This window comes from Ylistrum balloti, unplaced genomic scaffold (genome assembly GCF_031769215.1).
Source record: "Ylistrum balloti isolate Yb309-2 unplaced genomic scaffold, AGI_CSIRO_Ybal_v1 Utg371420, whole genome shotgun sequence".
Classification (NCBI taxonomy): Eukaryota; Metazoa; Mollusca; class Bivalvia; order Pectinida; family Pectinidae; genus Ylistrum; species Ylistrum balloti.
The window spans coordinates 8,419-33,808 of NW_026782746.1; the positions used below are offsets into that span (position 1 = coordinate 8,419).

At 38.5% G+C, this 25,390-nt stretch overlaps 1 protein-coding gene across 1 annotated transcript; it reads left to right on the forward strand.

Annotated features, from left to right (window-relative positions):
• Positions 1–15,824: 15,824 nt before the first annotated feature.
• Positions 15,825–16,127, forward strand: LOC132562452 (uncharacterized). The gene has a single exon (XM_060227194.1). It carries the CDS (start codon positions 15,825–15,827, stop codon positions 16,125–16,127), a length of 303 nt encoding a protein of 100 aa, XP_060083177.1.
• Positions 16,128–25,390: the final 9,263 nt, after the last annotated feature.

The window sequence follows — 25,390 nt, forward strand, 5'->3', positions numbered from 1 at the left end:
GTAACATGTAGCTTTAAGACTACATTTCAAAGTACGGTGACATAAGAACTGAGTCTCCTTGTCTAAAGAATGTAACATTAAGTATTGGTGTCTATGTAAAGAAAATGTAACATACACCTTTAAATATGTCCATCAGAAAAACATATATCATTAAGTCTCCATGTATATGTAAGGCAATACATAAGTTTTTGTCTCCATGTTGATATAAGGTAACATACAGCCTTAAGTCTCCATGTTGATATAAGGTTATATATAGCCTTAACTCTCCATGTTGATATAAGGTAACATATAGCTTGAAGTCTCCATTTCATTATAAGGTTACATACAGCCTTAAGTCTCTATGTTGATATAAGGTAACATACAGCCTTAAGTATCCATGTTGATATAAGGTTATATATAGCCCTAACTCTCCATGTTGATATAAGGTAACATATAGCTTGAAGTCTCCATTTCATTGTAAGGTTACATACAACCTTAAGTCTCCATGTTGATATAAGGTAACATACAACGTGAAATTTCCATTTCAATATAAGGTTACATACAGCCTTAAATCTGGATGTTGAAATAATGTGACATTCAACATTAAAACAGCAAATGTTATGAATATATTTACCTTATTGATGTCAGATATCAAACGCTGTTGTAGGTTTTCACCGCCTTTCAGTCACGACCGAAAAGTTTCTTGTAGAAATGAAAGTTTAATGTGTCGTCACACGCTGTCATATACTGAAGTGTTACGCAATCTTCTCTGATGTTTAAGATCTGTGTGATCTAGGTACGTCCACCCGACATTTATATTGTATGAGTGACCTCCCCTCATTATTGGTCAGCCAATAGCTGAAAAGGATGAATCCCTGGTCAGACATATGACTTAACAGATAACGACATGTGACACGTGATGTATCAGCCTTATGTATGTAATTAGGGAGATGACTATAACTACGGTATGGAATGACAAATCACAGTGCATAATACAAATAAATATCCAAATATCATTGACCTCATTGATAACTGTACGAATTACAAAGTCCTGTCCAAACCATCGCTACACGTGGTAACACCCGTCCTATGTTTTATCTGTCGTTATCTTGTTGTAACAACCTGTACTATTCTCTATAATGTTTTATCTGGGATAAGGCCATGTTTGATACACATGATTCACAGGTGTATGTACTAAAGAGAGAGTCCAGTGAAGCAAAGATGCAACTAATGCCGAAATATATCACATGAGATTTGTTATTCATGGCTTTCTGGACCACCAGGTCTTACTGTACGTCTTCAGGATTCTTTTAGTTTTTCTTGCTTTTTAATTTTTTAGTGTGTTTGTAGTTCCTACAAAGTGTATGTAGTTTCCACAAAGTGTATGTAGTTCCCACACAGTGTACGTAGTTCCCACATAGTGTACGTAGTTCCCACAAAGTGTATGTAGTTCCCACACAGTGTACGTAGTTCCCACACAGTGTACGTAGTTCCTACAAAGTGTATGTTGTTTCCACAAAGTGTATGTAGTTCCCACGCAGTGTATGTAGTTCCCACACAGTGTACGTAGTTCCTACAAAGTGTATGTAGTTCCTACACAGTGTACGTAGTTCCTAAAAAGTGTATGTAGTTCCCACACAGTGTACGTAGTTCCTACAAAGTGTATGTAATTTCCTCACTGTATGTAATTCCCACAGTGTATGTAATTTCCACACTGTATGTAATTCCCACACTATGTAGTTCCCACATACTGTATATAGTTCTCACACAGTGTATGTAGTTCCCATCCAGTGTACCCACACAGTGTACGTAGTTCCTACAAAGTGTATGTAGTTCCCACAAAGTGTATGTAGTTCCTAAAAAGTGTATGTTGTTCCCACACAGTGTATGTAATTTCCACACTGTATGTAATTACCACACCATGTAGTTCCCACACAGTGTACCCACACACTGTATGTAGGTCCCACCCAGTGTACCCACACAGTGTATGTAGTTCCCACACAGTGTACCCACACACTATATGTAGTTCCCACACACTGTATATAGTTCCCACAATGTGTACATAGTTCCCACACAGTGTATGTAGTTCCCACACCGTGTATGTAGTTCCCACACAGTGTATGTAGTTCCCACAGTGTATGTAGTTCCCACACAGTTTATATTGTCCCACACAGTATATGTTGTTCCCACATAGTGTATGTTGTCCCACACAGTATATATGGTTCCCATACAGTATATATGGTTCCCACACAGTTTATGCAGTTCCCACGCAATGTATGTAGTTCACACACAGTCCTTGTAGTTCACACGTAGTTTATATAGTTTCTAACTTTTCGACAAATGTTGATGCTGTTTTAAACCGGTTAGTACTTTTGAAATGCTGCTTGTTTAGGGAAAAAACTTTACCTGTCGATACCTGAACTATTGAATACATGTCAACTGTCAGCGACTGCACGTGCCATTTACACGTATATGTACACCATGCCACCAAAACAGTCTAGTAAAACAAGAAGTGAGTCAACGTACAAATGTGACGACATTTCAGATATAAGCAACTGTTTTAAGTAGCTAGACGTGAGAATTTCGGGAGAAATTGCTATACTGAAAAATGAAGTTTCAAAAATCAGTACGGAGGTAGCGGGCATCAAGGACAGGGTAGTTCAAAATGAGACAGCCCTTGAATTCATAGAAAAAGAGTTGACCAGTATAAAAGGTAACATGACAACAAAGGAAAATGAACGCCTCAGTCTGGAGTTATGGGGAAGAAAATGGAACCTCGTTATACGAGGGATTGAGGGAGAGGCTAGGGAGGAACCACGGACCACCCTAAAACATGTGAGAGTTTTTCTGTCGAAAAAACTAAAAATTGAGGACGATGTTATCAATGACATCTTATTTACGGCCGTTCACCGACTGCCCAGTGGTCAGCCTGGACATAAAAATATCATCGTACGTTTCTCGGCCCTAATGGACAGGGATTTTGTATTTAGACAAGCTATTTCAAAACTTGAATCGGGGTCAGGATTCTCAGTGGTACCCGACTTACCGCCGTCATTGGCAAAATTTCGACAACAACTATTGACAAAGAGGGGAAAGCTACCAGACGAAGAAAAAAGGAAGACAAAACTTATCTACTTGAAAAACGCGCCTTTCCTGGTACTGGAAAAAAAGTAGTAGATTCTACACATCATGTATATATATAACACTCGTGCACGGGCAATATGGGTGTGTATACGTGAACTTTTCATGCCAATTGACTTTTTTTTTTTTAAATGATAGAATCGGAACTGAGTCCGAAAATGCTCCTAGCACTGGCGAAAACCGAATGGTATATATACATATACATGCAAGGACAGCATAAGTGTATATATACAAAATGTATATAAGCGGACTGTAAATACACGGTCAAAAGTGTTGAAGACAAGTCTTGAATCGAACAAATCTGTTGAGAAAGAAGGAGGGGAAAAACTGTCTGGGCCTTGGTCTTGAAAAAGTTGATAAAATAATTAATTTTGTTGAAATGAAATGCCATAATTTTAGACATGTTAGTAAAAATATCAATATGTCTTCAGAAATTAATTGAAGTCAAGTCTTCAGTGGAATTAAATACAGTTTTCAGAAATCTTTTTTGCTTTAAACACATTGTACAAGATACGCTATTTAAATTGCTAAAATGAATATTATTTTGTTGAAATGAAAATATATTTAGCAAGGTAGTAAAAAATGCCAATGTTATAAATGGTAACCCACGGATGAATTAAATTTAAATGTGTGTGTGTGTTTTTTTGTTTTTTTTTACGAATACCTAGTCTAGTCTTTTTGTGATGAATTACCTCCCTTAGACGTTTTTTTTTTTTTTTACGATTTCCGGATCTTTTGATAGCCTTCCGTTTTCATAAACTATTGTAACCGGAAGTTAAGCATGTTAATCATGTGGTTTCGTCTGTAACAAGAAGTAGGGAGTATTTTCCTTACTCCCTTGGGACAAAAGATAGCCGAATATACAGTAATATGTCTAAGGGAGGTGAAATCAAACTGAAATTTCCATTACTTGTCAGAGGCATAGTTAAATAATGTAGTATGTTAAAATTAACACATGTCAATAATCATGTGAGCTCTAGCAGAACTTTTTTTTTTTTTTTTACATCAATAGACACAGTAAATGTCTAGTATGTATATATATATATATATATATATATTTAGTTGCTAAAATTTTGATTTTTGTTGTGAAATGAAAATGTATTTCGTAATAATAACATGTCTAAACATGGTACAGTATAAAAATAAAGTCTTCTGGGTTAAATTAATATACATCAAAACTTTGATGGAGCTTTATATGTTTATAAATGTAGTTGTAAACAGGAAAAGTCAACTTATATAAAATTCTTGTGTACATAGTCCGCCAGTTTCATAAATTCATATTAATGTCTTCTAAATATTCATATGGGGTCACCAGTAGGTAGGATGAAAGCACAATGAGTTTCTTTTATTTTTTAATATTTGAAATGATTTGTAGCTGGGAGAATGAGATGAGCCTTTTATGCTCATTGAAGATTAGAAAGGGAAGGATGGGGGGAGGGGATCTTTTGTTTTTGTTTTTAGAAAACATAGTCTCATATTATGATGTTACATCACATGGATACATACACTTAATTTCTACCAAAAATGGATATATAGGCACATGCTCAATTTTATTGTTACTTTTAACTGCATCAAATGTAGAATCTTTCGAATACACCATACATGTATCAAACTATGACTGAAGGTCTTAGAATTGGAAGTATAAATTGTAGGGGATTGTCCTCAGATCCATCAAAGCGCAGAGACCTGTTTGAAAGATGTAGAAAAAATTATGATATTACTTTTCTTATAGATACTCATTCTATTCAAAAGGTTGAAAACTTATGGAAAATGGAATGGGGCTATGAAGCCTGGTTTAGTTCATATGAGTCAAATAGTAGGGGGGTTGCAATCTTGTTTAAAAATTCTTTTGGTTTTTCATTGTTATCTAAGAAAGAAGACAAAAATGGTAATTTCTTAATTGTAAATATTAACCTTACTTCATGTGATAAAAACTTAACTTTGGTTGCAGTTTATGGACCAAATAATACAGATATCAACTTCTATCATCAACTATCTCACCATCTTGAGCTTTGTGAAAATACATCTTTTATTATAGGTGGTGACTGGAATGCACCACAGGATTATGTTAATGATACTAAAAATTATATAAATAGAAATAATATGATAAACCAGGGTAAAATTATAGATATTATGGAATCTTTTGATCTTGTAGATATCTGGAGAGAACAACATCAGGATGTTAACTTTTATACTTGGCATGGTCCAAATCGAAAACAGGCAAGATTAGATTATTTCTGGATCTCCTCTGATTTAATGTCTTATGTAATAAATAGTGACATAGGTTTTAGCTACAGATCAGATCACAGTCCAATATTAGTAGTTTTAGAATTTATTAAACAAAAAAGGGGAAAGGGAACATGGAAATTTAATAACAGTTTGCTAAGAGATCCTAATTATGTAAATTTAGTTAAAGAGTGTATAAATAATATAACAGATCAATATGCAGAAAACCCTGAAGTAGAGAATAAAGATCTGTTAACTTTTACTATTAGTGACTCTTTAGTGTGGGAAACCTTAAAATTTACTATTAGGGGAAAGACTATTGCTTATACAGCACAGAAAAAGAGAGAAAAAGACAGGGAAGAAAAACAGTTAGAAGTTAGGTTAAAAAAATTACAAAAAGCAGAACATAGGAACCCAGAGCTCATTCAGATGGTTGAAAAGGAATTAAAACTACTTAGGGAAAGAAAAATTAATGGTATTCTCTTAAGAGCAAAATCAAGATGGAAGGTGGAAGGTGAAAAAAGTACAAAATACTTCTGTAATTTAGAGAAGAGACACTTCCAAGAGAAACTTATACCAAAATTTGTCAAAGAGAATGGACAAGAGATCACAAATATACATGAAATAATTTCAGAGCAAAAACTTTATTATGAAAAACTGTATAGCAGGAAAATTTTAGAAAATAATGAACATAACTTTTTTGATGATACAAACCCATTTAATAGAAAACTGTCTGCTGCACAAAGTGATCAATTAGAAGGTAAATTGAAATATCAAGAATGTCTCTTTTCTGTTAAAAATATGAAAAATGACAAATCACCAGGTATCGATGGATACACTGTAGAATTCTATAAATTTTTCTGGTCTGATATAAATAAATTTTTGATACGTTCTCTAAACCAAGCACACACAAATGGTCAATTTTCTGTCTCACAGCGTCGTGGCATGATTACATGTATACCCAAAGAAGGAAAATCAAAATTATATATGAAAAATTGGAGGCCTATAACTCTTTTGAATGTTGATTATAAAATAGCATCATCTGTTATTTCTAATAGGTTGAAAAAAATTTTAGATAGTCTTATTAGTGATACACAGAAAGGTTTTAGAAAAGGCAGATATATTGGAGAATGTACAAGATTAAATGCGGACATATTAGAAAACACTGAAAAAAATCATATTCCTGGACTTCTTCTATTAATTGACTTTGAAAAGGCCTTTGACTCTTTAAGTTTTGATTTTATTTTTGATTCTCTACATTTTTATGGTTTCGGGCCATCATTTATTCAATGGATCAGAACTTTTTACAAAAATACTAATTGTTGTATTATGAACAATGGTCATTGTTCAGAATTCTTTGAAGTTTAGCGCGGTGTGAGACAGGATGACCCTTTGAGTCCATATATATTTATACTATGTGTAGAAATATTAAGTTCAGCCTTAAAAATTAATCCAAATATAAATGGAATTACTATAAATAACTCAGAATATTTAATCAATCAGTTTGCAGATGATACATCCTTTACTTTAAGTGATAACCCATTGTCCCTAGAAACCACACTTAATATTTTGGAAGATTTTGGAAAAGTATCAGGACTTAAAATAAATTTTGACAAAACCCAGGCAATATGGATTGGGGCTAGACGGGGTTTTGGGTTGGAACTTTTACCTGAGAGAAATTTGTTACGGAACCATCAAGGTATTTTTAAACTTTTGGGAATTACTTACAATTTCCAAAAAGAGAACATTTTTGAAGATAATTACTATGAAAAATTGAGAGCAGTGCAAAAATTACTAAAAGATTGGTCATTTAGAAATTTATCCTACATAGGAAAAAATATTATTATAAAAACATTAGCCTTACCTATTTTTATTCAGACATTGACTGTCCTTGCTGACCCTCCTTTACATATAAATAAGGAATTACAAAAATGTTTCTTTACCTTTCTATGGGAGGGAAAACCAGATAAAATAAAGAGAAATATTATGTACAGTGATTATAAAAATGGGGGGTTGCGTTTTCCACATATACAGCTTGGGCCTCAGTACAGGAAGATGTATCCCCCACAACCCCTGAAGAAGTTATATCACAGCCTATCTTTTTCAATAATTTTATCAAAAGAGGTAACAAATGGTTCTTTTATAAACAGTGGTGTAAAAATGATATATTTTTTGTTTCAGACTTATTAGAAAATTATTGTTTTATGCCATATGATATATTTAAAAACAAATATAACATTAATGTTAACCTGATAGATAACTATGGTGTGATTAATGCCATTCCAAGGAACTGGAAAGTAATTTTGCAGAATGTAAATGTTCAAGTACCTATAGTAAATGTTCAATATAGGTTAATTGATTACCTTAATACACATGACAAAGTCACAAAGTACTTCTATCAAATTTTTATTAAATCTGTTTCTGAGAAACCTACAAATAGTCAAAGAAAATGGCAAGAAAACTTTAATACTGACATTAGTGAAGACACTTGGGAGTTAATTTATTTAATATCAAGGGAGGTAACTGATGATACAAAACTTCTAACTTTTCAGTATAAAATATTACATAGGATATTGTATACAAATACAAAGTTAATGAAATGTAAACTTGCAGAAACCGAAAGATGCACATTCTGTACAAAAGAAAGAGAAACGATTATACACCTATTTTGGGAATGTAATGTTGTTAAAACACTTTGGTTTTGAATTATTAGAAAACAAACACCAATTGTCTTTACCTAGAAATCCAGAAGTCTTTGTTCTTGGTGTAGTAGAAATAGAACACAGATATGAAATCAATTTTTTAATGCTTCTTATGAAATACTTTATATTTTTGTGTAAATTAAAAAATAAAACTGTAACTATTTCTGAATGCAAGAAATATATTTCTCAATATAAAAAAATAGAGGACATTGGGTTATATAGATACAGCCTTAGAAAACAATAAATTATTCAAAACAAATGGATCTTTATTAATCAGTTAATAAATTAGTGAATTATCGTATTCCAACGTATTGTTAACACAGTGTAACAAGTATGTACTTTTTTATTTTCATATGCACTGTAATATTTTATATTATATGCATTAATTTTAGATACAAGTACAATGTATGATGTGTAGTTATGCATGTGATGTGATTGATGTATGTGACTATTGATAAAAACCTGAATAATAATAAAAAAAAAAGTTTATATAGTTTCGACACCGTGTGTGTTGTTCCCACACAGTGTATGTAGTTCTCACACAGTGTATGTAGTTCTCACACAGTGTATGTAGTTCTCACACAGTGTATGTAGTTCTCACACAGTGTATGTAGTTCTCACACAGTGTATGTAGTTCTCACACAGTGTGTAGTATGCAGTTCCCACGCACAGTGTATGTAGTTCACACACAGTCCTTGTAATTCACGCGTAACCACAGTTTATATAGTTTTGACACCGTGTGTGTAGTTCCCACACAGTGTATGTAGTTCTCACACAGTGTATGTAGTTTCCACACAGTGTATGTTGTTATCACACAGTTTATGTAGTTTCCACACAGTGTATGTAGTTCACATGTAGTTTATTTAGTTCCCACACAGTGTATGTAGTATCCACATAATTTATGTAATTCCCACACTGTATGTAATTACCCCACAGTGTATGTAGTAACCACACTGTATGTAATTACCCCACAGTGTATGTAGTACCCACAGTGCATGTGGTAACCACACTGTATGTAATTACCCCACAGTGTATGTAGTAACCACACTGTATGTAATTACCCCACAGTGTATGTAGTAACCACACTGTATGTAATTACCCCACAGTGTATGTAGTAACCACACTGTATGTAATTACCCCACAGTGTATGTAGTAACCACACTTAACCACACGGGGTATGTAATTACCCCACATGTAACCACATTACCCCACAGTGTATGTAGTAACCACACTGTATGTAATTACCCCACAGTGTATGTAGTAACCACACTGTATGTAATTACCCCCACAGTGTATGTAGTAACCACCACACTGTATGTAATTACCCCACAGTGTATGTAGTAACCACACTGTATGTAATTACCCCCCCACAGTATGTAATTAGTGTATGTAGTAACCACACTGTATGTAATTACCCCACAGTGCATGTAGTAACCACACTGTAATTACCCCACAGTGTATGTAGTAACCACACTATGTAATTACCCCACAGTGCATGTGGTAACCACACTGTATGTAATTACCCCACAGTGTATCTAGTAACCACACTGTAATTACCCCACAGTGTATGTAGTAACCACACTGTAATTACCCCACAGTGTATGTAGTAACCACACTGTATGTAATTACCCCACAGTGTAACCACATGTAGTGTACCACACTGTATGTAATTACCCCACAGTGTATGTAGTAACCACACTGTATGTAATTACCCCACAGTGTATATTGTTCCCACACACACAAGTTATTCCCAAACAACGTCCTTCCGTTCGTACATCATGTATGTACGCTTCTTAAATGAGGATGTAGTATCCCTATAATAAATGAAAACTTCTGATGGACTGCGATGTTTGCCGTAACTGGCATGTCTGAACAGCGAATGAAGTCACTGAATTATATATACAGTTCCCAAAAAATGTATATCGTTCCTTAAAATTGTTTGTAATTCCAAAACGGTGTATATAGTTCTTAATAGTGTATGTGTCACGAACGCAGGTACATCTTTTTGTTAATGTGAAAGGTGAGTGAATTAGTCATGTGTGCGCGTGTGTGTACGGGTGAGGAAGGACGGGTAGTGCATGGGCTGGACAGGTGAAAGGTATGGCAGAGCTGTTTATTATTATTTTCCCGGCCATAATTCGTGTGTCATGAAGCCCAGATATCTGACTGGGGTAAGTATTCTTTCTATCTTTCATAAATTGTTGTTTAGTGGCTATTTCGTGCCATATTTTAATTGTCCCTATTGCCGGTCAACCAATCTATCGATGCGTGTCCACTCGAGCGTAACTATTTGCTGTTATAGTATACAGGTGTGTTGGTTTTAAATTTCATAATTAACAGTATTAGGCAATTAGGATTTATGTGGTATTATAGTAAAGTAATGTGTTGATATGTACAAGTAATTCAGTTGCCTTTAAGCGTAAATTTCGCTTAGTAACGTTATCCCCCCACCCCCATCTATGGAAGAAGTAGTTGTATTTACCTGTACAAGGGTTGAATGCGTGCGAGTGTAAAAAGTACGGAAGCCACTCAGTAGCATATATGGTTGCGGTGATACGTGCGTTTTGGCATTATTATCATAAGAAAATGGTCACGTATCCTAGAATTTAATATGTTTGTAGGGCTGTATGTACAATTAGGTTTAGCATTTATAAAGGGAAGTAGAATTGATGGTAAATTATATAGTTAGTTAAGGAATGTCTTAGTTGGATTAAAGTATGGATGTGCGTGAGTGTTTATGATATTTTGTCATGTTTATTATAGCTTCACACGACGGGCAGACAACCAAGTTAGGCTACCCAAACCCTGCAAAGACTGCAACAGCCTGGTATGCAACGGGACCGGCCAGCATTGCAACAGCAACTACCAGGGGCACGGTCAGCTACCAGGACGTTCGGACAAGACGTCAGGCAGGCTATGCAGGCAGTGTTGATGTTGGAGATCCTGGTCTGAGAGGGACCAGTGATGCTGATAGGCATATGCTTTATTCTATTTATTGTGTTAGCCGTGGGCTAAATTTTGTATGCATTTTGTGCGCTGGGTGACTGTATTTCCTCGGAGAAATGTGAAAAGACTCACAGTGTGTGAAGAGACTGTAGTATTACATTTAGAGGCGTGGAAGATAGAGTGGGTGAATGCGAGTGTGTTATTGTCTATATTTAGTGTATGTAGTGTAAATAAACTTGTATATATCTGTATTGCACTATCTCTTGTGGTTTTTTCCCGTTAGTGCTGAACTGAGGCTGGTCCCGCGTTACAGTATGCAATTCCCAAACTACGTTGATTTTAGAACGCCAAAGAACAATACAATGTCCAAACAATGCAGTGTTCAAACAATACAGTGTCCAAACAATACTGTGTCCAAACAATACAGTGTCCAAACAATGCAGTGTCCAAACAATACAGTGTCCAAGCAATACTGTGTCCAAACAATGCAGTGTCCAAACAATACAGTGTCCAAACAATGCAGTGTTCAAACAATACAGTGTCCAAACAATTCAGTGTTCAAACAATACAGTGTCCAAGCAATACTGTGTCCAAACAATGCAGTGTCCAAACAATACAGTGTCCAAACAATGCAGTAAACAATACTGTGTCCAAACAATAGTGTCCAAACAATACTGTGTCCAAACAATGCAGTGTTCAAACAATGCAGTGTCCAAACAATACAGTGTCCAAACAATACAGTGTTCAAACAATACAGTGTCCAAACAATACAGTGTCCAAACAATTCAGTGTTCAAACAATACAGTGTCCAAGCAATACTGTGTCCAAACAATGCAGTGTCCAAACAATACAGTGTCCAAACAATGCAGTAAACAATACAGTGTCCAAACAATACAGTGTCCAAACAATACAGTGTCCAAACAATACTGTGTCCAAACAATGCAGTGTTCAAACAATACAGTGTCCAAACAATACAGTGTCCAAACAATACTGTGTCCAAGCAATACAGTGTCCAAACAATGCAGTAAACAATACAGTGTCCAAACAATGCAGTGTTCAAACAATGCAGTGTTCAAACAATACAGTGTCCAAGCAATACTGTGTCCAAACAATGCAGTGTCCAAACAATACAGTGTCCAAACAATGCAGTGTAGTGTCCAAACAATACAGTGTCCAAACAATTCAGTGTCCAAACAATACAGTGTCCAAACAATACTGTGTCCAAACAATGCAGTGTCCAAACAATACAGTGTCCAAACAATGCAGTGTTAAAACAATACAGTGTCCAAACAATGCAGTGTTAAAACAATCAAACAATACAGTGTCCAAACAATGCAGTGTTCAAACAATACAGTGTCCAAGCAATACTGTGTCCAAACAATGCAGTGTCCAAACAATACAGTGTCCAAACAATGCAGTAAACAATGCAGTGTCCAAACAATACAGTGTTCAAACAATACAGTGTCCAAACAATACAGTGTCCAAACAATGCAGTGTTCAAACAATACAGTGTCCAAGCAATACTGTGTCCAAACAATGCAGTGTCCAAACAATACAGTGTCCAAACAATGCAGTAAACAATACAGTGTCCAAACAATGCAGTGTTCAAACAATACAGTGTCCAAACAATACAGTGTCCAAACAATGCAGTGTCCAAACAATACAGTGTCCAAACAATGCAGTGTTCAAACAATACAGTGTCCAAACAATACAGTGTCCAAACAATGCAGTGTTCAAACAATACAGTGTCCAAACAATACAGTGTCCAAACAATGCAGTGTTCAAACAATACAGTGTCCATGCAATACTGTGTCCAAACAATGCAGTGTCCAAACAATACAGTGTCCAAACAATGCAGTAAACAATACAGTGTCCAAACAATGCAGTGTTCAAACAATACAGTGTCCAAACAATACAGTGTCCAAACAATGCAGTGTTCAAACAATACAGTGTCCAAACAATACTGTGTCCAAACAATGCAGTGTCCAAACAATACAGTGTCCAAACAATACATTGTCCAAACAATACAGTGTTCAAACAATACAGTGTCCAAACAATACAGTGTCCAAACAATACTGTGTCCAAACAATGCAGTGTTCAAACAATACAGTGTCCAAACAATACAGTGTCCAAACAATGCAGTGTTCAAACAATACAGTGTCCAAACAATGCAGTGTCCAAACAATGCAGTGTCCAAACAATGCAGTGTCCAAACAATTCAGTGTTCAAACAATACAGTGTCCAAACAATACCGTGTCCAAACAATGCAGTGTCCAAACAATACAGTGTCCAAACAATGCAGTAAACAACACAGCCAAACAATGCAGTGTTCAAACAATACAGTGTCCAAACAATACAGTGTCCAAACAATGCATTGTCCAAACAATACAGTGTCCAAACAATTCAGTGTTCAAACAATACAGTGTCCAAACAATACTGTGTCCAAACAATGCAGTGTTCAAACAATGCAGTGTCCAAACAATGCAGTGTTCAAACAATACAGTGTCCAAGCAATACAGTGTCCAAACAATGCAGTAAACAATGCAGTGTCCAAACAATACAGTGTCCAAACAATACAGTGTCCAAACAATGCAGTGTTCAAACAATACAGTGTCCAAGCAATACTGTGTCCAAACAATGCAGTGTCCAAACAATACAGTGTCCAAACAATGCAGTAAACAATACAGTGTCCAAACAATGCAGTGTTCAAACAATACAGTGTCCAAACAATGCAGTGTTCAAACAATACAGTGTCCAAACAATACTGTGTCCAAACAATGCAGTGTTCAAACAATACAGTGTCCAAACAATACAGTGTCCAAACAATACAGTGTCCAAACAATGCAGTGTCCAAACAATACAGTGTTCAAACAATACAGTGTCCAAACAATACAGTGTCCAAACAATGCAGTGTTCAAACAATACAGTGTCCAAGCAATACTGTGTCCAAACAATGCAGTGTCCAAACAATACAGTGTCCAAACAATGCAGTGTCCAAACAATGCAGTGTCCAAACAATACAGTGTCCAAACAATTCAGTGTTCAAACAACACAGTGTCCAAGCAATACTGTGTCCAAACAATACTGTGTCCAAACAATACAGTGCCCAAACAATGCAGTGTCCAAACAATGCAGTGTCCAAACAATACAGTGTCCAAACAATGCAGTGTCCAAACAATGCAGTGTTCAAACAATACAGTGTCCAAACAATACAGTATCCAAACAATGCAGTGTTCAAACAATACAGTGTCCAAACAATGCAGTGTCCAAATTTTTAATGTTGTTTCAAAACAATTAATGTCGTTATGAAACCATATATGTAGTTTCTTCAAATTGTACAAAAGATAAACAAGTAAATTAACACTTTTAGAACACAATCTAAAATTACACACAGTAGAGCAAAACTAATTAAGTAAATCTCCATCAAGCAGCTGTTTCGTCCGTCAAAGATTCGACATTAGTGCTAAGGGCCTATATGAGACTAGGAGATGATTGAGAAAAACCAAATTTTATCGAAAGAAATGTTAAAATGCAGATGGGGATAGACAAACCTCATGCAATGAATTGTGGCGTGCAGTTACGGCAAATCACTGGGACTATAAGTCCACCAGTAGTGTCTACCTTCTACAATTTCTGCGAGTTTCCAACAACCCTTCACTTTAGTTGAGTTGAATTCGAGACTGGATGCTTTTAACACCAACAATACCGGAATACACCAGAAGTCGGTTTAAGTGAAATTTCCGCCATACTTTCAAAGCATAAACATCCCTGTAATATCATTAGGTAGGATAGAACCTCTCCTCTCCGTGATATGGTGAAATCCGGTAGGATATAGCCTTAATCTTGTATATTTAAGTAAGGTATGATATAGCCTTAATTTTGTATATCTAAGTAAGGTATGATATAGCCTTAATTCTCCGTGACCTAGTAATGTATGATACAGACTTAATTACCCTCAGTAATCAGATATATCATCATGTTGAGTTTATGGTTTTCTTCACTAACATTAAAAACGCGACCGAAAAATTAATTATACACTGTATTTAGTTTCCACCAAATGCACGGATTTGATCTAACTACACCCTAGCATTTCAGCTCCCCTGATTCTTTATCAAACCTAACGGCATTATTTGTAATTATGAAAGAAATTGATTATTTTAAAATGGTTGATATGGATGATACAAAAATCTCTAAATGACATTGACCGCATTGATAACTGTACGAATTACAAAGTCCTGTCCAAACCATCGCTACACGAGGTAACACCCGTCCTATATTTTATCTGTCGTTATCTTGTTGTAACAACCTGTACTATTCTCTATAATGTTTTATCTGGGTGAAGAGCATGTGCTTCATTAAAAACAAATAACAAATCTTGCTACAACTAAATACTGCGGATGGAAGCTTCTTAGTATTATTAAATTTATTTCGAAATATTGACAAAGGTAACAGAATATGTCACAATTCTGAAAGATGGGTTCATGTAATCAATTATTAAATGTCTGCTTTTACGTATACCACCGGTACAGACATTCTCCCATGGAATGTCCGGGAATCACCACCGGTATAGATATTCTCCCATGGAATGCCCGGGAATCACCACCGGTATAGACATTCTCCAACCGAATTCCCGGGAACCACCACCAGTATAGACATTCTCCATGGAATGCCCGGAAATCACCACCGGTATAGTCATTCTCCCATGAAATGTCTTGGAATCACCACCGGTATAGACATTCTTCAATGGAATGTCCGGAAATCACAACCGGTATAGACATTCTCCAATGAAATGTCTGGAAATCACATCCGGTATAGACATTCTCCAATGGAATGCCGGGGAACAACCACCGGTTTAGACATTCTCCCATGGAATGCCCGGGAACAAACAGCGGTGTAGTAGACATTTTCCACAGGAGCTTCGAAATTCCCAAAGCCCATATAGAATCAACTGCATCGGCGACGTCGAAGAAAGGAAAGGCAAAGACACCCAAGAAAGCAGCTACCAAGAAAACCGCGGAGAAGAAACCAGCCAAGAAAACTACCAAGCCCAAGACTCCTAAGAAAAAGGCTGCCAAGTCTCCGAAGAAAGCTAAGACAGACAAGCCTAAGAAAGCTAAGGCTGCAAAAAAGTAAGATGTATATCTTCCACTGTCCGAACGACACGCACGTAAACAGTCCTTTTTAGGACTACCCACATGTCACGAAAATCATCCAATTACGCCTCGAAAAATACGCAAAACGCACTAATCCTAATTTCTTATAATTGACCAACGAACAAACCAATAACACCCTCCCCACCTTCCCGAAAGGAAAGGAAAGCCACCTTCCCACCCCCTACCCCACGGGACTACTTCACATCACACACTTTTTTGTTATAAACAATTACCCCATCCCCACAGATTCATTGCATCAAACAACACATTTTAAATTATAATAATATGTAATAATAGTAATACCTGTTACAAGTACACACGCACGCCCGGCCCCGCCCATTTATGATCAGCTGAATGAATCTAAATTATATAAACGTTAAACCAACAGTTAATACACCAACAAGCTGACACGGTATCAGTTTATTAGTTAGTACTACGCATGTAAAATCTTAACTTGCCACTTTCAACAAACAATCATTTCATATATGAAATAATGGTAATGCTTATGTGGAAACTAGTGAAAACAATTTAAAATCATACTCTGAAATTGAGACAATTTCCGTTATACATTTGTTTTTACAAAATAGTTGAATTTATAAAAAAAATTTAAACAGGTGGTATCATTCCAATTTCACATATTTCAATTTTACTCGTTTTCACTGCCGTGCACGTGGGCACGTTGTCGTGTATACCTGTGTACGTATGTGTATAGTGCACGATCAAATGTAGCTGTGTGTGTGTATGTAGAGAATTATCCTTAATATCAAGTTGTTCTGACTCAAGTTTCTAAAGTATAAATTTAACCCAGAATGTATAAAATGGATGTATGAGGCCAACATATTTATTGCGAAAGGCTGAGTCCGGGGCTCCAACCACTGCATTTACAAAACAATAAAATAAAATCTTATTCTTCTCTCTGTCTCTGTCACTCTCTGTCTCTCTCTCTCTCTGTCTCTCTGTCTCTGTCTCTCTCTCTCTCTCTCTCTCTCTCTCTCTCTCTCTCTCTCTCTCTCACTCTCTCTCACACACACACACACACACACACACACACACACACACACACACACACACACACACACACACACACACACACACACACACACACACACACACACACACACACACACACACACACACACACACACACACACACACACACACACACACACACACACACATATATATATATAAACACACACCCTTATACATACACACGATTTCTTTTTGGGAGGAATTTCTGGTTTGATATCTAGACACATGATTATCTATATGTTTAGAGTCGAGTTCAAGACGTATGAAATCAATATACTAATTGGAAGGGAACAATTCAATTCATATTTGCATATAACATATTCAAAATGTGATATTTGTAAGCAATTAAATTCGATAATCGAATCGAAAATGGTTGAGACTATGGATTGAGATTAAGTATAGCAGGAATTCGATAAATGTGCTTCCATTAACAAATACTATTTATTACCATATACACAGTGAACATGTATATATTGGGAAACCAAATAGATAGTGTGTTTATGAAACTTACGTATACATAACCGATTTAAATTTTGAAACGGACTTACAGCTTACCCAGCACTGACTAGCGTAGTTCTCGAAGAAGCACATCCAGACGAATCCGAAGATGGCAGAGAAGACTCCAGTGATGAAGTCTGAAGGAACGTGGAGGCTCGTCCCGCCAGAACAATGACGTTCGTCAGTGAGACGATACCCGGACACAGGAGGAGACGGAAAACCTGTCAACCAACCCAAAAACAAACCATCGGTCGGGGCACTTCTCACCTGATCCCAACAGATCGATAGACGTCACGACAGACAACAGATCGATAGACGTCACGTCAGACAACAGATCGACAGACGTCACGTCAGACAACAGATCGATAGACGTCACGTCTGAAAACAGATCGACAGACGTCACGTCAGACAACAGATTGACAGACGTCACGACAGACAACAGATCGATAGACGTCACGTCAGACAACAAATCAATAGACGTCACGTCAAACAACAGATCAATAGACGTTACGTCAAACAACAGATCGATAGACGTCACGTCAGACAACAGATCGGTAGACGTCACGTCTGACAACAGATCGACAGACGTCACGTCAGACAACAGATTGACAGACGTCACGACAGACAACAGTTCGATAGACGTCACGTCAGACAACAGATAGACGTCACATCAGACAACAGATCGATAGACGTCACGTCAAACAACAGGTCAATAGACGTCACGTCAAACAAACACGATCAGATAGACGTCACGTCAAACAACAGATCAATAGACGTTACGTCAGACAACAGATCGATAGACGTCACGTCTGACAACAGATCTACAGACGTCACGTCAGACAACAGACAGACGTCATATCAGACAAAAGATCGACAGACGTCACGTCAAACAGATCGATAGACGTCACGTCAGACAACAGATCGATAGACGTCACGACAGACAACAGATCGATAGACGTCACGTCAGACAACAGATCGACAGACGTCACGTCAGACAACAGATCGACAGACGTCACGTCAGACAACAGATAGACGTCACGTCAAACAACAGATCAATAGACGTTACGTCAGACAACAGATCGGTAGACGTCACGTCTGACAACAGATCGACAGACGTCACATCAGACAACACATTGACAGACGTCACGACAGACAACAGATCGATAGACGTCACGTCAGACAACAGATCGATAGACGTCACGTCAGACAACAGATCGACAGACATTAGATCGATAGACGTCACGTCAGACAACAGATCGACAAACGTCACGTTAGACAACAGATCAATAAACGTCACGTCAGACAACAGAACGATAGACGTCACGTCAGACAACAGAACGATAGACGTCACCAGATCGATAGAAAACAGACAACAGGTAAGACACTAACATTTTCTCTTGGTCTCCACTAATATACCGATTTATATACACGTGTGTTTAATGGAACATGTCAACGTTCTAAAACCTATTCCCCGGGAATTATAGAGCCATACGGAAGAAAAGATAGGAATGGGGCAGTAACGGATAAACAGTGCCCTGCAGGTACCCCCAGGCACTTTGAAGGGCAACAGGCTTAGCAAACTTCAAAGGACAAAAATGACACTCGTCCTTCTGTTTTCCAACACACCCACGCCACCACTCACTATTACAGGCTGACACAAAACACTACAGGTGGCTCCTTTTAGAACAACAAAACCAAACAGACCCGCCAAATAAAAACAGACTGTACAACCCTCAGTCAACATTTAAAAAAACATACGCCGGGATGATAACGAGTAAACCTGTCCCCAAAAATGCCATCAACACTACAATCATTAACGGCTCCATACCAATTTCAAATCACACTAGCTGAAACACGAATCGGACAGGAGCCAGTGACAAAACAACAATACATAAACACAGTTATTGACAGCACTGGCCAAACTCGACAATAATCCTGTCCAATCATTAGAAACATTCAATTCTGTACTAAAAGAAGAGCTAGTTTAAGGTTTAGACGAATCAAACATATAACCGGAAGTACAAAATATATTAGACACACCCACTTCCGGACAAAGCTGCTCCACAATACACCCACCATTCAAAACCTATAATAGAAACTCCAAAAACACAACCACCATCACCTGTAGTAGTTAGCTCCCCTACCACAAAAGAAACACAACTTGGGTACTACTTGAATCCAAAAACGTAAGTTAATATACTGACAGGAAAATAAACGCAATTAGCAGAAAGTTAATATTGTAAATTAAATCCCTGACGTACACCCTTGAAACTTGACAAATGTGTGCATTTGAGGTAGGTCCCTATGGTACCGTATTAAAATTACTGATGCATAACAAAACTGCGCACCTCGCTTGTACAAAAGAATATGAGACAAGAGCACGATATCTCGAACCCAGTATAAAGAATTGGTATAAAATATGTGTGTGCCAATCTTCAGACATATCCGTCTTGATTTCCCACATTTTAAGCATAAACAGTTCACCGTAAAAAATGCCACGACTATCCGAAGTTGACAGGGGTCGTGTCATTGCACTTCTTATGCAAAATCAGGTCGCTAATCAAATAAGAGTAAATCCATCGAACAGTTGCCGTCTCATCCAAAGACAACATGCCACCGGAAGGGTTGCAGACCGTCCCCGAAGCAGTCGCCCTCGTGTGACGACGCGTCGGCAGGATAGGGCAATGCGACTTTCGCACCTACGCAATCGCTTTCTGACGGAAACAGCACGGAACACAACTGGAGGTCATCATGTTCCAATTGATCCAAAGACAATGCGTTATCGACTGCGTGCCTTCGGTCTAAGACCGCGTCGGCCATATGTTGGACCAAAGCTTAATGTAACGTAACTCTGAGCGGGATTGTTGACATTCACACGAGAAGACAGACTACAATATTCACAAGATTTATTTACAGTTTTCCTACAATAATATTTCCGGACATTTATTTACAAACATGATCCTCACATTGTTAGTCATATCACCACATACGCATTTCACTCTCATGCATACATAATTACATACTCATCAATGACTACCAAACTACAACAACACTAAGTAACCTAAAAGTCACGGTCAGGCCACCGTAGAGTACTCCACAACGTCGCTGTCGTCCGACGTCAACCAATTGTTCCAGATATAAGTAACTGTCACAGCCAAGCAATATTTCCAGAATCCTTGAGTACACCTGGTCGTAAGAACATAGACCACACATCCAAAGCCAAGTAACAGGTATCAACAGATCATCACAATCGACCCCAGAGAAGACATCAAGTAGAACTGTGTTCCCACGTCGGCGATGACTTTCCCAGGACGCTGACGCCATACATCTCTATACAAATAAATGCCGTCGTCGATTCATATCACGAGACAAATGGATACATCATATACCATACAGTATATCCAACCCTTCCATATTACTAAGGGTGAAGTTCAAGGCACATATACGCTGGGTATTTGGTACTGACCAATACTTGACCCCGCCTCAGGGCTTCCATACACACAACGAGTAGGTTTTCAGTGTCAGCTATCGCTACGGTGTTGGCCCAACAAGCTACAACAATATAGGAATTGTAATTCACCCTTATTGTATAATAAACTATTTTAATATTACTTATTATTACCAACCACACATTAAATACATATACAACTCTAGTGAAATTCGTTAACATACACGCTTTTAATAAACAAAGAACTGCACGAGCGCCAGTAGTACCCGGTCACCCATAACAATAGCGGTGGCATTTAACGACCCTTTCAAAGTCAAAATCTCATTCAAACAGACAAAAATCTATCCAAATACTAGTGATAAGGTTATGAGGTGATATTTGGATGAATCACATTAAAAATACTCACCCCAATCTGTATTTTAGGCGTCGTAGTGAGCCACGTCTTACCACCCGCTAAGCGTGCTTATTTACCTGTATTATTCTCACCTGTCGCACCTGCGCACGTACGCCCCGTACAGCTCGACGGGTAAGAAAAGGCGCGCTAATTTGAAACTCTAGGGCTAACATAAATCATTTATCGGCATAAAATAATGATTTACTATATATACATAGAAACGGCATGTGACAACACGCCCCAACCAGAAGAATAAACGTTGTGTAACTACTTTTATTCTTACAAGAAAGTCACATGAAAGAGTTTCCTCGAAATCACGCCCTGCTGAGGAAATCAGCACCAACGTTTTCACATCCTCTGATTGCACGTATACAGAATTTGTAAGGCTGTAGCTGTAGAGCCCAACGCATCAACCGCGCATTTACACCTTTCATCTTGTTCAAATATATGAGTGGTTGGTGGTCAGTTTCTAATACAAACTCTTTCCCGTAGAGGTATTTTTGGAACTTCTGGATGGACCATACTATAGCCAAACATTCCTTTTCAATGACAGAATAAGCACACTCACTGGACTTCAGTTTTCGACTAGCATAAGCTACCGGAAGTAGATGCTCGCCTTCCAATTGCAGTAAAATGCCGCCAATTCCGCAATCTGACGCATCTGTTTGGAGAGTGAATTCTGCTGCCAAGTCTGGCAGTTTCAATATTGGACTAGACGAAAGGAGCTTCTTCAGTGTATTGAAAGCTCTCTCATGAGTGTCCTCCCATCTCACCCTGTTGGGCATCCCTTTCCGCGTCAAGTCTGTCAATGGAACTGCGATTACAGCGAAATTCGGTATGAACTTCCTGTAAAATCCAGCTAGTCCCAGAAACGAACGCACCTATTTCTTTGTCATGGGTCTCTCGGCTTCACGAATCGCTTCAACCTTGTCGGGTGTCGGTAATAACCCTTGCTGTCCAACTATATGTCCCAAGCATTCAAGACTTCCATAACCAAGCGCACATTTACTCGGTTTTGCCGTCAAACCAGCCTTCCTCAAACGCTTGAACAATTCTGCAAGTACAGAAACATGATCCACCCAAGTGTTTGTGTAGATTAACAGATCGTCTATAAAACTATCTATATTGGTCATTCCATACAGGAGTTTCCTCATTAATCTACAAAAGGTCGCTGGGGCATTTACGAGCCCAAATGGCATGACGGAGAACTCAAACAATCCTACGGGTGTCGAAAATGCTGTCTTCTGTCTGGAGCTCTCGGACATTGGCACTTGCCAGTAGCCTTTACTGAGATCAAGGCGAGAGAAGTACTGATGGCCCGTCAGTCGCGAGAAAATATCTTCGGCGTCCGGCATCGGCCCGGCGTCAAAGACGGTTATCCGATTTAGCTGACGGTGATCGACACAAAAACCGGTTCGTGCCATTTTTTTTCTCACGATAACGACCCCTGCGGAGTATGGAGAGTTCGACGGGTGAATGATTCCCATTTTCATCATCTTGTCAACTTCATCCCTAATGGTATCCCTCATACTGAATGGAATGTTGTGAGGCTTGACCCTTACCGGTTCCGATGTCGTCGTCTTGATGTCGTGCTCTACTAAAGATGTCTTCCCCGGCATATCGGTCAAGATATCATCAAATTCTTTCATCAGGTCTGACACATCTTTTCTTTGAGGTTTGGTAAGTAACTCAGAAACTAACACATCCCTGGCTGATTCATTCCTTTCTAACGGAAGCACTGTAATAATGTCATCCACCACGCCATCTTCGCAATCAACTGTCTCTTCTTCATCAACCATGGACACGCAAACAACCGACAGAATTCCCTCCTGTAGACATGCTGAGCCCTCTTTCCTGTCAACATATAATCTCAGAAGATTGGCATGTACAGTTTTCGCTTTACCGTCAATGTCTACCTTGTAATCCATTGACCCCATCTTCTCTGTAATCTTGTAAGGTCCTCGCCACTGCATCTCTAACTTGTCTTCTTGGTCGGCAGCAAAATCAAAACTTTCTGACCTACAGCCATCTGTCTTTCCTTTGCTTTCCGATTGAAGTAAGACGCCTGGCGTACCTTTGCCGTCCGAAGTTGCTTCTGGGCCATCTCGCAAGTCTGTTCCAACTTCGCCTTCAAGTCTACAACATATTGGTAGGTAGTCTTGGTTTCAGGATCCTGTACCTGTTTTGTCCAAAATTCCTTTAAGATCATCATAGGCCCTCTGACGGTACGTCCGTATAACATCTCGAAGGGGGAGAAGCCAAGACTCTCTTGGGGAACATCCCGATATGCAAAAAGCAACGCATTGATATATTTGTCCCAATCCTTGGGTCTCTCCCTACACATCCGACGTAGCATCTGTTTAAAGGTGCCATTAAAGCGCTCAACGAGGCCGTTGCACATGGGGTGGTAGGGTGTTGTAGTCAACTGACGTATAGATAGCAAGCGGCTCACTTCCCTCATGAGTTCAGACGTGAATTGAGCTCCCTGATCTGTAAGGACTTCGTTCGGGACACCAACACGGCTATAAATATCAACCAACACCTCAGCCACACGCTCGGTCTCGATCCCTTTTAGTGGTATGGCCTCAGGGTACCTCGTGGCGTAGTCCACCAATGTCAAGATATACCGGTTTCCCCGGTCCGTAGCAGGTTGGAGTGGCCCAACGAGGTCTATTGCCACACGCTGAAAAGGCGTTCCAATGAGCGGCATCGCTCCTAACGGTACCTTAGTCACCCTGCCCTTTGGAAAAGTTCGCTGACAGACATCGCATGAGCGACAAAACCTTGTCACATCCGAGGTAACCCCTGGCCAGTAAAACTCTGATAATATCCTCTCGGTCGTTCTTTTCGCAGCAAAATGGCCAGCCATCAAAGAATCGTGAGCCAATTTCATCACTGCGGATCTAAACTTTGTTGGAACAACAAGCTGTTTGAACACTCTCCCTTGAGACGAGGTCGGACTCTGAAACTCCCTGTATAACAGTCCCCGTTTGACGTAAAAACGAGACTTACCTCCATCCGTTCTGACCCTCTCGTCACCATTCTGTGCTAATGTCCACTATCATCAGTTTCCTGGGCAGTTCTGATCTCATCAGGAGTAGCAAAATTGTCAGCAAACGGTACATTTAATGCACGATACGGCCGGTTTCCTTTCTTGTATTGTGCTCGCGTCTGTACAGAAGAGACGGCTTCAACGTTCCAATCATGATTAGGGCACCAAGGCTGCCTTGCTCCGTCGACGTTGCCGATAATCACGTCATACAATGGATTATCCATACACCAGGCTACAACTGAACCAACGTAATACGGTGTGTCTAAGAAAACGTTAGCGATGGGGACCTCCCGTTTAGATCCATCCGCTAGTTTACAGGTTTGGGTTTCTCCAGTCATCAGCTCCTGGTCCACCAAACTCCTTTTGATCACCACCCCAGAACATCCGGTGTCTCTTAATACTGATACTAAAGAAGCATTGACACGGCCTTCGACCACAGGCATTTCCTCAGACTTGGGAATTTTAACATGACAGGATATATTAATCCCTGATTGATTGTTACGCTTACCTGTCGTAACACCTACCTTGTTACCCCCAGACTTCTTTGGACAATTGTAAGACATGTGGTCTGGTTTCTTGCAAATAAAACAATGCTTACCTCCCTTCTTTGGTTCCTTGTCCTTTACATCAGAATGCGTACTAGAAGCTTGCTGACCCTTGAGAGATGTTTTATTATTCAACTTATGGTCTGGCCTTACAAAGTTAGACGCATTCCCTCTAGCTTCTGCAAACTGGTCCGCCAACTTTGACATTTCGGCTATACTTTCAGGAATTCTCTCCTTAAGGAAAAGTTTCAGCTCATGCCCACATGCTTGAAGG